This window comes from Diospyros lotus, chromosome 4, assembly GCF_014633365.1.
Source record: "Diospyros lotus cultivar Yz01 chromosome 4, ASM1463336v1, whole genome shotgun sequence".
NCBI classification, from domain to species: Eukaryota; Viridiplantae; Streptophyta; class Magnoliopsida; order Ericales; family Ebenaceae; genus Diospyros; species Diospyros lotus.
The window spans coordinates 36,713,649-36,730,321 of NC_068341.1; the positions used below are offsets into that span (position 1 = coordinate 36,713,649).

At 37.6% G+C, this 16,673-nt stretch overlaps 1 protein-coding gene across 2 annotated transcripts in view; it reads left to right on the forward strand.

The window, feature by feature from the left end:
• Positions 1-16,673, forward strand: part of LOC127799962 (mediator of RNA polymerase II transcription subunit 13) — a 93,526-nt gene that overhangs the window by 69,709 nt on the left and 7,144 nt on the right. For both annotated transcript variants that reach the window (XM_052334276.1, XM_052334275.1), the window contains 7 exons: positions 1,153-1,416; positions 2,664-4,010; positions 4,685-4,949; positions 5,026-5,158; positions 7,739-7,826; positions 7,992-8,070; positions 8,843-9,138. In XM_052334276.1, coding sequence (XP_052190236.1) covers positions 1,153-1,416; positions 2,664-4,010; positions 4,685-4,949; positions 5,026-5,158; positions 7,739-7,826; positions 7,992-8,070; positions 8,843-9,138 — 2,472 coding nt within the window. The remainder of the gene's footprint in view (positions 1-1,152; positions 1,417-2,663; positions 4,011-4,684; positions 4,950-5,025; positions 5,159-7,738; positions 7,827-7,991; positions 8,071-8,842; positions 9,139-16,673) is intronic.

The window sequence follows — 16,673 nt, forward strand, 5'->3', positions numbered from 1 at the left end:
TAGGAATATGTGAATTACTATGGATTAAGATACTATTGGATGACTTAAGGATCTAGTGGACAACTACTATAAGACTCTATTGTGACAACAAATCATCCATTAGCATTGTGCATAATTCAGTTTAGCATGATCGGACAAAACACATTAAAGTGGATGGGCATTTCATCAAAGAGAAACTAGACAGTGGATTGATTTGCACTCCCTTTGTACCTATGGGAGATAAGCTTGCAGACATCTTGACAAAAGGTTTGCTTGGCCATGTGTGTCAAAGATTACTAAGCAAGATGGGAATGCTTGACATTCACTCACCATCTTGAGGGGGAGTGTTAGATATAGTCGAGAGATTATTGTCCATATTCAGGGATTGATATGGATTGAATTCAGTTGATCTATGTTTCTATATTTCTATGCTGAATCTTTTTCCTAGGAGATTGTATCTTGACTGTATTTTCAATTGTATCCTAAATTGTAAATATTTCCAAATCTAGATTAGGAAATTGTCTAATTAGGAAACCGCCTAATGGGAGAATAAGTTGTATATATATTTCTTGTAACCTTACAGTGAAAGTGTGATTGGATTTTCTATCATTTTGACAAAAACTCTATTTGAGAAGTCAACCTTTTCATGTATTGTTGACGGTATTATTAGTCTTCATCTATAAGGAAGTGAATTGAGGAGACATAATTTGCTTCAATATGTTTTGTTGACAAAATACTTTTTGAGTTGTCCCATGCTTATCAGCTTTTTGTGTAGGGCTTGGATTCTCCTACTTTTAGATATATTTATTAGTTATTGACTTAATGTTGAAGTTTATTCTACTTTGTGTAATAAAATTAAAATCATATTAATGCTTCTCTTACATGGGTGGAGCAATAGATTCTTAAATATAATGTCTTCCCAGTACTTTTAGTGCTGGCATTTCATTTGTATGTGTAACAAAACTAATGACATTGTAGGAAGCTTGTTCTTCCTCCATCTTCTTTGTATTGCTTCTAGTACTCTGTTTACTGTGTTGGCAAGTGGTGGCTGACCATAAACTTGTTTGGGTTGCACGAGGATGGAATTTCTTTCTGATTGACAGATTCAGTATTTCAGTACTTTAATTGTAGTGATTTATGGGATTTAGCATGTAAAATAAGTTTTATATGCAGGGTTCCAAGCGTCCTAGACCAGGGGTGGTTGAATCATTTGGCCAAGCGGGTACAGTTACAAATGTTCATATGCAAGATGCATACAAGTCTGATTATGGCTCTGTTGAAGTTAACAATTCAGCCATTACTGGAGTTGGAAATGATGTTGGATCCCATTGGGATTGGGATGATGATGACCGAGGTGTTATGGATATCCAAGCACTTCTATCTGAGTTTGGTGATTTTGGTGACTTTTTTGAGAATGATGCTTTACCTTTTGGGGAGGTAATCTTCATCCTTCACAGATTCAATATTGACATCTTGTATTATATTCAAATATTTCTCCAAAATTGTGGATAATAGTTACTCAAAAAAAAAAAAAAAAAATGTTCTTGCAAGTTCCTCCTTTGTTCTTGATTTATGTTTCCCCAGTTGACCGATTATGATATCTGAAATTATAGACTTCCAGTGCTTTGATGCTCTATATTATCGTGCAACTTAACTTTATGAGCCTGCAACTGTGTGTGCGCGTGTGTGTGTCTGAGCGTGGTACTAGTTTCTTACATGATTGAGATAAAATGTCTGCTTCGCTTTGCTGGGACATAAAAATTGTTTTTTTTGTGGGATATGAACTTTTAAAAACATTATAAGATTTACTTTTTCATTATTGCATGGATATTTGTATTTTCCAAAAAAATTTGACTAAAAATAATTGAAATAAAGTGTCTGCTTCCCTTTGCTGGGGCATAAGTATTGTTTTTTTGTGGGATATAACCTTTTAAAAACATTAGGGGATTTGCTTTTTCATTTTTGCAATGATATTTGTATTTTCCAAAAATTGTGATTAAAATATTTTCCAACTTAATAGCAGTTGAATCAATTGAAGTTGTTGTATACGTGATGTGGGACAAGCAAGGATATTATATGGGAAATATTATTCTAGGTTAAAATGTAGAAAATAAACACAGTATATTTGATTTAGTATATTTCATTTCCTTCTTTGTTTATTTCTTTCCTAAGTAGTTTTAGGGAGATCATAGTTCCATTCTAGTTAGGATATGATTTTAGTCTTTGATATGTTTCCTAATTATGGAGGATTTACAGTCTATATAAACCCCATAGAGATGCATGTTAGACTTTCATTATTGAATTTGAATATTGAGAATTGATTTGAGTAATTGGGTTTGCTCGTGTTTTGGGTTCGGCATCAGTATGTCTGCCATAACTTTGTAACGTGCATTTATTCAACCCTTAAAATATTATTGCAATTTCTTTTTTCATTATTGCACTAATAATTTATGCTTTCCGTAAACTGTGATTTTATGTCATCTCAAGAGCACTTGGTGAATGAAAGAAATCCAGGTCTTGACTATTTCTCTCTTTGTTTCTTTTCTTTGTTGGTTTGCCTTCAGAAGCTGCAGTATATGCCCACCATTATATTTGTTGTTTGCTTTTCTGTTTTTTTTTTGGTTTGACTTAATAATAACATGGTTTATCCATAAGCAACTAATCATGAGCTTTATTTGGTGAAGCCTCCGGGAACTGCAGAGTCCCAGGCACTTATGTTTTCTGTACCAGACAGTGGGGATCTTGGTGGAAGTCCTTTAACTGGGATGATGGATGTTGCAGACCAGATGCTTTTGCCTGAAGGCTTTCCATCCTTTGATAGTTTTAACCCACCTCCAGTAACCACGGAGGAGTCTCTTAGCAAAAATCAAGAAGTCATGAAAAATGTTGTGTCTTCTGCTGCAGTTAGCAGTACTCTGGCATCTTCTACTGGTGAGTTCGTCCATTTAGTGAAAGCTGAAGCGCTGATGACATTTGCTCCAGAATATGGAGCTGTTGAAACAGCTACTAGCGAGTTGTCAACGTCAATTTTTAGGAATCCATATGTTCCAAAATCTCGGAAAGTTGACAGTGCAAATTCAAGCCCCAAAAGTTATGTATATAGTGCAACTCCACCATCCTCTCCTGGTTTAGATGGATCTGATGAGAAGCCTGGCGCTGCTGCAAATTCAGTAGCATGTCCCAATAGGCATGATTCAAGTGTCATTCTCCATCCAAAAAAATATTACACAATAGTTGGTAGTGGGAAACATGAAAACAGGTTGCCTTCTTGCAACAATGGTACGGATACACATGAGGTGGTTGCTCCATCTTCATTCTCTGACTTCAAGTCCATGTCAGTTATCAATTCTGTCCAGAAGAGTATGACTGAAGCAGCAATAGGAGCAGAAAACTTCCTCATGTCCATGAGAAATGTGCTTGCCACTGAAGTTGAGTGCCTTGTATTCCAAGCTTCTATGTGCAGAACTCGACATACCTTGTTGTCTTCTGGCAGCCGGCCGCCTATGGGAAGTATTCTTCTGAATCAGCTGCATGGTGAACCAAGCACTGTCACAGATAATGTTTTCAGAAAGTATGAGGGGAAAAAGAACGAATCTATACCAGTTAGAATAGCTGGTGATATTGATGGAGGGCTGCTAGATGGGCCACTTACACCTGTAGGTGTTTGGCGCCCTGTGGGAGTCCCCAAAATTGTAAAACCTACTGTCTCATCGAGCATGGAAATTACTCCCTCCTTACCTTCTCATACATCCAACGAGGAAGGTATGCTTTCTTATGGGCGGAGACAACCACTTCTGGAATTCCTTGATGGGTTGGCACTACTTGTCCAGCAAGCTACCTCATTGGTTGATGTGGCTCTTGATGCTGAATGTGGTGATGGTCCTTATGGTTGGCTTGCATTACAAGAGCAGTGGAGGCGTGGATTTGCTTGTGGACCTTCCATGGTCCATGCAGGTTGCGGAGGAAGTTTGGCTTCATGTCATTTGCTGGACATTGCTGGTGTGGAGCTTGTGGATCCACTGTTGGCTGATGTAAGCATGCCCTAATATCTCAATGAAATCCCCCATCCCTATGGACCAAGAACAAGAACACAAGAATAAACTAAAACTCACGATTTAAACTGAAATCAATATCAATAATCAAAATCTGCTTTCAATTACATTGTAAACAACTATATAGGCAATTAATAGATACAACCCACTCTAATTAGGATCCCAATATGCATAATCCCAATCTAATTAAGATTCTAATGGAACCAAATAACCAAAGAATTAACAAAAGGAGTTAGGAAACAAAAGAGAATAGGAAATAATCAAAAGAATTAAAATAAGTAATGCTAATCCCTATTTCTAAGCCGGGAATATTTTGTTTTCATAATATCTACTTCTCTTTCCTACATCACTAAGGTTCCAATTTTTGGGGCCCTTTGAATTATTTTATTCTTTTATTATTTGAATCCCTTTCTATTAGTTTTATGATTTTAAGTTGTTATAGTTGGTCTGAGAATGAATGATAAAGAAGTGATGCTAGCATTTTTCACTCATTAGTCTATATGAATAACTTACAGTCATCACTTTCATAGGGCAATTTGTTGGCTCGAGATGCTCATTTATTATAATATGTGTATAAAATAGAGTCTAGAACAAATGTTCTTGTTGGTGTTTTTATCATCTGATATTTCTTACGTTGCAATCTTGATTTTCAGGTTCATGCGTCGTCTGTGATTGGTTTACTGCAGTCGGACATCAAAACAGCCTTGAGATCTGCTTTTTGCACTTTGGATGGCCCACTATCTGTTACTGATTGGTGCAAAGGCCGCAGTCAATCAGGCGATGCAGGGAACATGGGTGATGGAATTTCCACTGAATTCATTGGAAGTGAATGTAGAGATCCAAGTAATGTAGCTTTATCAGTGGGAGAACCACTAAGCCCATCCCAGCCCTCTGCTGTTGGATCATTGGGCCTGAAAGGTATAAGCTTTATATTACATGTGTAATAAGATTCTAGATTTTGAGCACACTAAAAATTAGGCTATTGGCTCCACAGATGGAGCTAGACTGGATGATGCAAGCCAGAGGAGATCAAACCAAGAAGGCTCTGCATCAGAGTCAGAGCAGCAGCTGGGTCTCCGTCTCAGGCCATCCCTGTTTGTACTTCCATTGCCTGCTATACTTGTGGGGTGTGTTTTCTTATCAAAAAGTTAACTGTAGGATTATTTGCTGACTATCATTTTTTTTTTTATGCTTTTAGTTACCTATTTTTTGGAAGCTGTCAAGACTTCCTGTATGGTTTACTGAGCCATCATCTTAAGGATATTCATTGTGACATAAGATAATGGAAAGAGCAGAGTGACTTGTGGCTTCAGTTAGATGCGTTGCCATGGAATTTTTTCTCTGAATCCCAGTTGAAATGTTTTTTGGTATGAGTTACAAGTTAGGATGAGCTTGGATGCTGAATAAAATCACTTTGTGATCGAAGTAGGCAAGCTAGGATGAGCTTGGATGCTGAATAAAATCACTTTGTGATCGAAGTAGGCACCACTTCCATTGCCATCCTTGACATGAACACCACCATGCGGCACCAGTATCTATCAAGCTGCTACTATTACTTCTGTTCTCACCATGTGTTTTTTTACCCCTAACTGCCAATGATTGCTATTTTAGTGCCCTTGCTGCCATTTGTCATCTGTCTTTATGCTAACTGAATGCATTGCTTTATTCTGTTTGAAGATGTAAATGTTTTATGGAAAAGGTATTTTGACACTTGATGTATAAATATACAGATACACACACAAACACATATATATGTATGTATTTATATTTTTGCAATTAAGATCCAAATCATGGGCACTTGACCGTTTTTAGTGATGTGGGATAACCTGGCAGATTTGAAAATGGAATAAGATGATTCACTCATAGTAATGATTGTTATTCAGGATTAACAAATATAGCTTTTGAGTGCATGCAAATGGAGAGATTAGAGTAATCTGAATTTGCACCAAAATGCCCGCCACCTGCCTGCACCCTAAACTCAATTTAGAAAATTGCTAGAATTCACATAATGATTAATGATTTTTCATACAAACTACCACTTAGTTGGTAATGTTATTATAGAGGTGCTTCTATGATTGCTAGTTGAGAAACCCTTAAGGTAATGTTGTCAACTGCTGGATTTTGGAAAAAGCTTTAGCTTTGGTCTCTGTTAGGCGGCTGAACGCTTCCAGGTGATTTTAGATTGCAGAGGGTGAGAATTACTATGGTCTTTGAAGTTGCAGGCTGCCAGATTTGCATAATGATTGGAATTTTGTTGACAACAGATGACTTGGTTTTGAGTTTTAAATCAAATCCCTAATAGGCCTAGGTTTTTGAATAATATTGAGTAAATGGTGTGTACAGGATGTAGATTTTATTCTGATCCTTCTTTTATACTTGTATACTGCTGTTATCCCATTGTCACTGGGTTGGGCTACCCTTATGTTTAAGTTTTCTTCAAGTTGCTCAAGTCTTCACTTTGATTTTTGAGACTACAACAACAACAACAACAACAACAACATATCCAGCCTTTATCCCACTAATTATCTAATGGTGATTTTTGACACATCATTACAAAATTATCTAATGGTGAATAAAGTGCCAACTAATTAATATTCTTCCTAAATTATCTCCTAATCAAAAACTAACCTAATGACTAGTTGCTATGAATACAAAACATACACCTCAAAATTTTAGGAGCTAATCACCAAAACTTTTTCATGCCAAACGTTAAAAAAATGATCCAATGCCAGAAACATTTTTCTTATTCCTGCCAAATCATTTAAAAATGATCCAATAATCTTAACAGTGTCTAATGATTTATGGGTGAAAGCCCAATGAAAATATTTTATTTTTTCTTTTTGGTGATCAGCTTGTAAAATTTTAGGTGGTTGTTTTATATTCTTAACAATTAAAATATCAATTAAGTTAATATTTGGCTAGAAGATAATTCAGGAAGGGTCGTAATTAGTTAGCACTTTATTCACCGTTAGATCATTTTGAACTGATGTGTCAAAAATCAAAGACTTGAGCAATTTGAGGAAAACTTAAAACTTGAGGGGAGCATAACCCCCTTGTCACCCCCTTAATATTTATTGTGCTTGCCAAAAAGCTGTTTGGATGCTGTAATCTGGATCCCGTGAAGTATAATGTGACATTTTTGTGCTACAGAGGAGGAATTATCCTGGTATCACACTTAGAATTCTGCTTAGGTTACTCACAGATTTTCAACTCTTTGACTTCTCTATTGACTAGAACATTACTTAGATATTTCGTAGGATTGCTGGACTACTACTAATTATTCTAGGGTTAAGAGGCAATGGAGAATGCTACAAATTCTAAATTCTAGAACCCTTTGGGCTAATGTAAAGTGACATTAAATATAAATGACTTGACAGCATTATTTGACCCTTAACCACATCCTTAGGTGATTACTGTAGAACTTCTCTAGAAAATTCAGTTATCAACTTTGTTTGACTAATAAATCTGTCCTGCAGCATACTAATGTAAGGAAGGATAAAATTTATGACTTGTTGACTGTTGACTGTAAACTTCATTAGAGAATGTGCTATCTATACGTGCTTCGTGTGGAATTTCAGGTGTTTCTTTTTCTGTACATCTTTCTGGTTTGATCATCTGTTGTTTGCACCTTGATGGTGTGGTAATATTTAGCTTAAGAGTTTACTGCCATTGCACTTGGATAAGGAAATAAGTGGTATGTATAATAGGTACCAGGATGACTGGCTCAAGACATCAGCAAACTCTCTGCTACTCTGGGAAAAGGCCCCTCTTGAACCCTACGCTCTACAAAAGCCAGTAAGATATATGAACAGTTAGAACCCAAAATTTTCTGACCAAAATTTCATTTTTTGTAGTCATTAGTTGATGTGAAAATCCTACGAACTGCTCTTATGCATTTTTCCTTAAAAAGTTATTCTATAATCATTATATTTCTTTCTTATTTTGTGTTAAATGTTGCAGATGACTTACTATGTTGTATGTCCAGACATTGATCCCCTCACTACTGCTGCTGCTGACTTTTTTCAACAGCTTGGTACTGGTAAGTCTAATAAATTTGTTTTACTCATATTTAATTCACAAGTACTTAAGGTTGAATGTATTACAGAGGATCCAGTTAACATTTTGGCCATTTTTCCATTAACTGAGAGTGGCTGGTATACATAATTTGCTTGTGATATTGTCCCACTATCCAAGTCTTGTTCAAGTAGAGGAACAAATACAAGTCGTATTTTTTTGTTATATGGTACTTTGAACATTGTAATCCTCTTGGGCAAATCTGACAGAAACTTCTCTTGAGAGGAAAAAAGAGCCCCCCTTTTGTGTGTGTGTGTGGGGGCGGGGGGGATGAAATAGACTTTTTAGGTTTATTTCCCCCTTGTGTGTGTGGCCATGTGTTGGACCAAATTATAGACATTTTCTACTAATTAAATCTTCTCACACAATGGTGTTTTCCACAGACAGATGATTTTTGATGAATATATGCGATTGTTGCTTGAGCTTTATCACTTGCATATGATGCTGCCAATTGTTGAATGGTTATGGATTTAGGTCCTTATTTATCAGGTGCAAGCTAGTAATCTAATGTTCAGGGTGCACGGCAAAACTTCTGTCAACTTTCCTTTAAATTGCATCACATCTAATTCATGTTACATGCATGAGTTGTGTGCTTTGATATATCCTATCTTCCATCTAAATGGTAAAATTTCCATGTCTTGTAATCTGCCGGAATCTTAATGCATGCAGTCATATTTGTGTATTTTTTATGCATATTGTCTGTTTTCTTAAGTTTTATGGATGGTATTTTTTCACAGTTTATGAGACATGCAAACTTGGAACTCATTCACCTCAAAGTTTCGGAAGCCAAATGGATATGGACAATGGAAAATGGTCATCATCTGGTTTTGTTCTACTTGACTGCCCTCAATCAATGAAACTAGAAAGCAGCAACGCATCCCTTGTTGGATCAATTAGTGATTATTTTCTGTCCCTGTCCAACGGTTGGGATTTGACGAGTTTTCTTAAATCTCTCTCAAAGGTTCTTAAAGCTTTAAAACTTGGTACATGCTTTATGTCAAACCCAAAAGAGGGAAACAGTGGTCCCTGTATGGTAAGTAGCAACAACCCTTCATCTTCATTTAACTATTGATAGAATTCAATATTCATGGTAAAATTGTGCATCATGATGTTAGATGCCAGTGCATCGTTTGAATACTTGATTTATTCTAGTTATCAATTTCAAACATAAATGCTTATTTCTTTTTTCCTTGTTTTTATTCTCTTCTGGTGAGATTTATATGTATCTCAAGAGACTTAGTTTTTGCTTTCTCTATAATTACTTTGATATTTGTGCTTGTAGTAAGTGACTGCATCTGTTGCTCTGCCTATGGTCACAGAGATTTTATCTCGTGAATGTGGTGGTTATTGAGTTCCGTTTCTATTGTGATGCTCCAAACAATATTCCATGTCAGTCTCTTTTCTTTATTCCTTCTTCTTTATGTGTATCTTTTTTGTTCATTTTAAGTGTCACTTAGGCACTTGTTTTTATGTTTCTCTTTCTTGATCATTGCTCTCCTGAAAATGTCCAATGCTTATTCAGCTTTTTATATGGTTTGTTAGAGGAAAAATTCACTAATATTGATAAAAATTGTCAGGACCCAATCCTGCCTTCAATCATAGTCCTGGGCGATGATTGCTCACCTAGCCCATAAAAGGTCACCAATCCTCTTAATCAGGGAAGAAAACTGAATTACAGAGGACACGGGACTCAAACTATTAAGTCAATTAGTATCCCTTAAATAACTCACTAGGGATTAAGCATATACACAGCAGAAGAAATTAAACCATAACTTAATGCTACTGCTTATCCCTGGTGAGGCTTGCCCTCATGCTTATTTATATAATAAGTAAATGTGAAATGAGAGGCAAGCTTTTTGGCATTGTGTGTAGGGATTAGTATCAACCTGTATCCGTGATCATCTGGCAACTTGTAGAGATACAATACATGACTAACCCACGTTGAATAGCCTCAGGTTATATTCAACATCAATAAAAAATCTTGGCAAGATAAGCCATTTTATAAACCAAGCCTCAGGCTTGGATTTAATGGCTCTGAATACATCAATCTTCAATATAAATTAACTAGCCTCTGGCTAGTACACTTAACACTCGTCTGATAAAAGAATATTTACAATAAGCAGAAGTGTTTGCCATTGAAATTATAATAAGATGATGTAAAGAAGACAATTTGAAACTTTATCAATGTTAAAGCACAAACTAATCCTCGGCAACTCCCTTACCTTTATCCTTGGATGAATTTGCTGAAAGTGAAGCAAGATCGCTGTGGAGCAACCAGCGTAGTTCAAAAATTTTGAACCTTACCTCGATCCCGACGATTAAATCAACGTCGAAATTAAATCATTCACATGCAAATATATAAATCTAACCTTTAGATTATTGAGTCGTTCATGGATTCGAGTCGTCCAAGCGTCCGACCTTTAACTCGTAATACGTGGTGCGCGTCCGTTGGCGAGGAGAGCAGAATAAGAGTGTTAGCTCCTTCTCCTAACAAGGCTTATGAATGGACGAGAAAAGAATTGATTTTCAACTTTTGAAAACCAACAAAATAAAAGGCTTAATTTGGGCATCCCATAAAGGGCTATTTATAGAGAAGCAACTTTCTAGGGTTTTCCAAACCCTAATGGACATGGATTGGGCTAGCCCATTAATCCTAGTCCAACTAGAAATTAAAGTGGCCCAAATCCATTTATAAAATATTTGGCCCAAATCTAATTTAATCCCAAATATTTAATATTTAATATTTGGCCCAAATCTAATTTAGCCCAAATATAATATTTATTATTTAATATTTGACTCAAATTTAATTTAGTCCAAATATTTAATTTAATTTAATATTTGGCCCAAATACTTTATTTAGCCCAAGTATTAAATTAAGCCCAAATTATTAAATTAGAAACTTCTTTCTAATTTAATCAATTGTTATTTTAGGAAACTCTTTCCTTTATGACGACCCCTCGTCATATCGACGTCATTACGTTTGTTTGTTCTTTTCTCGTGAGAACCTACGACGGCACAACTTCTTGCCGAAGTGTACCACTTAACCATATGTCCGTTTTCCTGGTTTAAGCTAGGGACCATGCCTAGTGCGTATGACTCATTAGACTCTCGAATATGTTGGCAATGTGTCGATACGAACACATAAGACAAGATTAGCCTCTAGCAAGGTATCATGCCTACCCAATTATTCAGAAGGATTCATAATCCGCAAATAACCTTTCACGAGTATGGTTACCGTGTAATTCGATCATCTCGTCAATGTATCCTATGTGATCTCAAGTTGGCAATGTGCTGCTTGATTATGATCACATAAGTCTTTTTTCGGTCATCTGGATATCTTCACTTAATAGAAAATGAATCAATAACTCCTTATTGATCTATTTTACCATGGCCATGAATTTAAAGTGAATATCCATCGAAGACGCCTTAGATACATCATCCTCTATCAAGGGATAGACGAGTCCCATCTTGGTTACGCACCCATCTCCATAAGCCTCACGATATGCCCAACGATCGCCCACGTGCAGTCTTTATCTAGGCCCATCGAAATGATGTCAAAGCATATCGGTCTTCTTATGAGATAACCGTGACAACCTCAGGTCCAAGGATTAGTTACACCTATCTCGTATGAGAATTCCATTAACATATAACCAAAATGGATTCTCATGATGAGTCATGTCTAGTGACACGTTCTCCAACATTGGTCACCTATGTACTTGTCCAGGTATCCCCATGCCTATGGGTGTGAGACCCCCATTGCTATCACATAGCAAAAATATAGCACATACAAGTTTTATCGCAATTGTCATTGTCCATTCTTGACATTGTTACGACTTGAGACATTTAATGATATCGAGAAACTGTGATGTATCATCTCACATCTTTATAGATTAATCATAGTATACATCATATGGACTTCTATCTAGTTTCATCCGATCATTACATTAATAACAAGAAACTAATAGAACAACTTCTTGTAGAATTAAATAACTCTTTATTCAATATAAAATATGATTACAAATGTTAGTCTACAATTTGCCCAATCTGATTGGGTCTAGAGCACCTACACTAACACCTGCAATGTCTAAAATGTTGAAAGGAAGGCTCTGAGTGCTTGCACTCAATAAGGCATACCTATAGAGAAAACATGCAAACTGTGTAGTGCAATGCAATGATTAGAAGAAAATCAATCATTTTCATGACATGGGCTTTAAGCAAGGAATAGGAAGCTCCTCAAACAATGGTATCAACCACTATGACACACTGTGCATAGAATGAGGACTGCTATCTAGCAAGCCACCCAACTTGACACAGGCCTCAAGCCAAGCCTCAGGATGCTCCTAGTACCAATCAAACATTGTACACATTGGGAATTAATTGAGGATTGCCATTTGGCTAGCTTCCCAACATGATATGGGTTTTCATCAAAACCTTCAAAAGTTCCCTGAACCCTAGCACCAATTGAACACGGCACACATTGGGAACTGAAATGGGGACTAATTATCTGACTAGCCACCCAGACAGGTTGTGCAATGTCCATGGATTCAACATCATCGTAATGGATGCAAACGTTGACTCACACTACATGCATAGTCCCCACTCAGGACTATCACCTTAGATTCCCTTTACCTTGTCTTTCTCAGTTGTCACTTCCTTAGGCTTATTGTCTTGCACTTGATGTCAACACCTATTTAAGAGCATATACAAGCATGTTAGCCATCCTTTTAGCCATTTAGAAATGCAATCTAGAAATCCACCTAGACTTCACATTATTTCTAAACCAATTACTTAGGCTCATTTTGTTTCCAAGGTACTTCTAAATCACTCTTATGTTCCAATTATGCTAGAAACATCCTTAAAGGCATACTTTGTCTCTCTAAAGCAATCAATTTCTATGAGGGTCAAGATCTTACCCTTATAGCCCAAGGCTTGCTTTGCCATTCATATCTTGTATCCCTTGTTTGGTTCACACCTCTCTGGCCACACAAGCAACCTAATTCAAGTATCAAGCCTCATATATTGACTTAACCACTTTCAAGCATCAAAACCATAAATTTAACTCCAGGGTCATTGGCTTTCAAGCACATGCAAACACAGATATAACTTCCTAGTGCCATGAGAGCCCTAAACAAGCATAAACCTCAACATTTTAAGAAGTTATATGTTTAAGGGTAGCTGAGACTAGGGTCTCCTTTGATTGTTTTCTTGTCTCGTTTTCTTGCTTCCTTTGCTTGATTTGAACTGTTAACAAACCTTACAACATAGTCTAAGTAAGTTAGGCTCCATTCACTTCAAACCCCTCTCTTGCATGTGACTTTAAACTCTCCATAAATTTAAATCCGAACATGATGCTGCAAGCATAGTTTTAGCTTCTAAGGACTTAAACTAGGTTAGATAAGCTAGGATTTACCAAAAATGTAAAGATCTTACCTTGCGTGAAGCCTCCTAGCTTCAGTTTCTCCTTGGCCAAGAATAACTCTATTTAAATCTGTTAAGAAAGGAGATACGACAATACTTGCTGTTTGTAGCAAAGATAGGATGATAAGAAGAGGTTTGGAAGATTTGAAATTAAAGCAAGTTGAGCTAGTAAAGAAGGGATAAGAAGTTAAGAGATAAAGTAGCCCCATAAAGATAGGTTCTTAAGTTTAAATCCTATCTTATTGTCAGATCCTAAGAAATTTGGCAATTGATCAACAATTGATCTCTACCTGTAGGACAGAGATCAAGGAGTCGAGAGAATTTTCTAGAGAATGAGAGAATGAGGGAGGGAAATATATATATATATATATATATAAAGAGAGAGAGAGAGATGAAATTTCATTAAGCTTTCGGGTGCCTCCATTAGTTGGATCGACACCATTTTATACCCTTCCCCAATTACATGGACTTCTCGCCAAAAGTGTAATTGCCTCCGTACAACATGTCATTGCTAGCCCCCCAGTACAACTTCTCACAACACTAACTTTTTTTATCACTAGTATAATCGATAATTGCATGACAATACCCTCCCTGTAAGACGTTTTTTGTCCTTAGGAAATGGTCAATAGGCTAGCTACTATAGGGAATTGGTTAAGAAAGTCCAGGAGGTACTCCCAAGAATTGTTGTTTGCATGCTTGGTGGACCACTTTACTAGCACTTCAATGATTGGAGCCCCTTGCTTGTAGATCACATGTTTGTCTAAGAGGGTAGAGGGTTCTGGGGAAGGGCTTGAGCCAAGGGCTTTCGCGGGTAACACAGAACTCATCAATTGTTCTCCTACAACTTTCTTCAACAATGACATGGAATACCGGATGGATTTGGGATCTCTCTGGTAGTTGAAGTCTATAAGTCACACTTCCCACCTTGGCTATAATAGGGAAATGACCATAATACTTGGGACTTAGCTAGGAAATAGGGTTGTTGATAGTGATCTGAGGTGGGGTCCCCTTAGTTTAAGATAAACTTCTTCTCCAACACTGAACTCCCTCTCACTTCTCCCTCTATCCACTAGTTGTTTCATACAATTTTGGGCCTTGGCTAGATCCCTCTTTAGCTGTTGTAGGATCTATTGTCTCTGTTGTAGATGTTCATCCACAGTTGCCACACTTGTCGAACTTGGGAGGGCTAGCAAGAGGGGCAGTTTGTACCCAAATAGAGCTTCAAAGGGGACATTTTAATGGAGCTATGGTGGCTAGAATTATACCACCATTGGACCAAAGATAGCCACTTGTGCCATCCTTTGGGATGTAGAAAACATAAACACCTAAGGTATGTCTCCAAGCATTGATTGACCCTCTCGGTTTGTCCATTAGTTTGGGGGTTGTAAGCGGATGACATACTTAGTTTAACTCCCAAGGATTTCATCAGTGATTGCCACGGTAAGCTGGTGAACACCTTATCCCTGTCGAACACTATGGTCTTTGGAATATCATGTAGCTTAACCACTTGGTCTAAAAAGGTTCTAACCACTTCTTGAGTTGTGTATGGATGGGTGAGACCTAGGAAGTGAGCAAATTTTGTGAATCGATCCACTACTACCAAAATATAGTCCTTACCCTTAGATTTTGGTAGCCCTTCTATAAAAGCCATTGAAACACTCTCCCATGCTTGTCCTGGGATGGTTAATGGTTGTAACAATCCCCTCGGGTAGGCTACATTCTCATGTTTGCACCTTTTGCACACATTACGTGCCAAAACAAACCTGATCGCCTCCTCTTTGAGTTTAGGCCAATAGAATAGTTGCTTAACCTTATGATAAGTGTTTTGTATACACGAATGCCCCCCAAGAGGAGACTCATGTAGGGCTTGTATGATTTTCTTCTTCAGTGATGCACAATCCCCAATAACCAACCTTCCCTTATATTGGATCAATCCATTCACAAGGGAATACCCTTTCTTGCTCATAGGGTCTACAATCAGCTGCTCCAAGAGGGCCTTGGCCTGATCATCTAACTCATAACTCACTGCCACCTCATGACACCAATTTGGAACTAATATTGTAATGGCTACTGCTGTTCCTTCTTCCTGACATTGGGAAAGGGCATCAACTGCAATGTTCTCCTGACATTGGGAAAGGGCATCAACTGCAATGTTCTCCTTCGCTTTCTTGTACTGAATGACATAATCTAGGCCCATTAACTTGGTCATCCTCTTCTTCTATAAGTGAGTGTGAAGTTTCTGCTGTGACAGGAACTTCAAGCTTTCATGGTCCGTCTTAATGATGAATCCCCCCCCCCCCCCTCAAGGTAGTGTCTCCATTTTTCCACCGAAAAAATCACTGCCAATAGCTCATTCTCATAGATGCCTAGGCCTGCATGTTTGGGGGCTAAAGCCTGACTTATTAATGCTAGGGGTTTCTTTTCTTGCATAAGGACAACTCCAATTCCCAACCCACTTGCATCTGTCTCCACTACGAATGTTTTGTTGAAATTTGGTAGGCCTAACACCGGGGCCTCATACATGGATTTCTTCGGTTGCTCAAAGGTCGCCTTAGCCTTTTGATCTCACACAAAGTTGTCCTTTTTCAACAAATCCGTTAGTGGCTTGGTAATTCCCTCATATCCCCTCACAAACCTCCTATAATAGCCCGTCAGCCCTAGAAAACCTCTCAGGGCCTTAATGGTTGTAGGCCTTGGCTAATTGGCCATAACTGCTATCTTTCTTGGATTAGTACTCACCCCCTGGCCAGATCTACTCTAGCAATATCCCTGGGTGACAAGGCTTCTTTGATTTCTTGGGGGAGAAGAAATAGTTCAAAGGGAGGGGGGTTGTTACGACCCAAGGGCACAACTGTAATTAGTAGCATGGCATGATTGTAATTAGAACCCAAGCTGCACATGGCCACTTGTGGTACTAACAACAGAGTTAGTTACTTAGAACTCTCTAGATTGTAAGCAACCTATAAATAAAAGCTATTTCGGGAGGATGGGGATCATGTGGGGATTATTCCACTGGTCTTTTCCCCTCCCTCTCTCTCCCTCTCGATTCTTCTTTTCCGCCAATTCTTCTTTTCTCTTCCTTAATTCTGGAAGAGTCCTTTGATTAGATCTCGGATTTGACATTACCTAACTTACCTACACCACCTATAC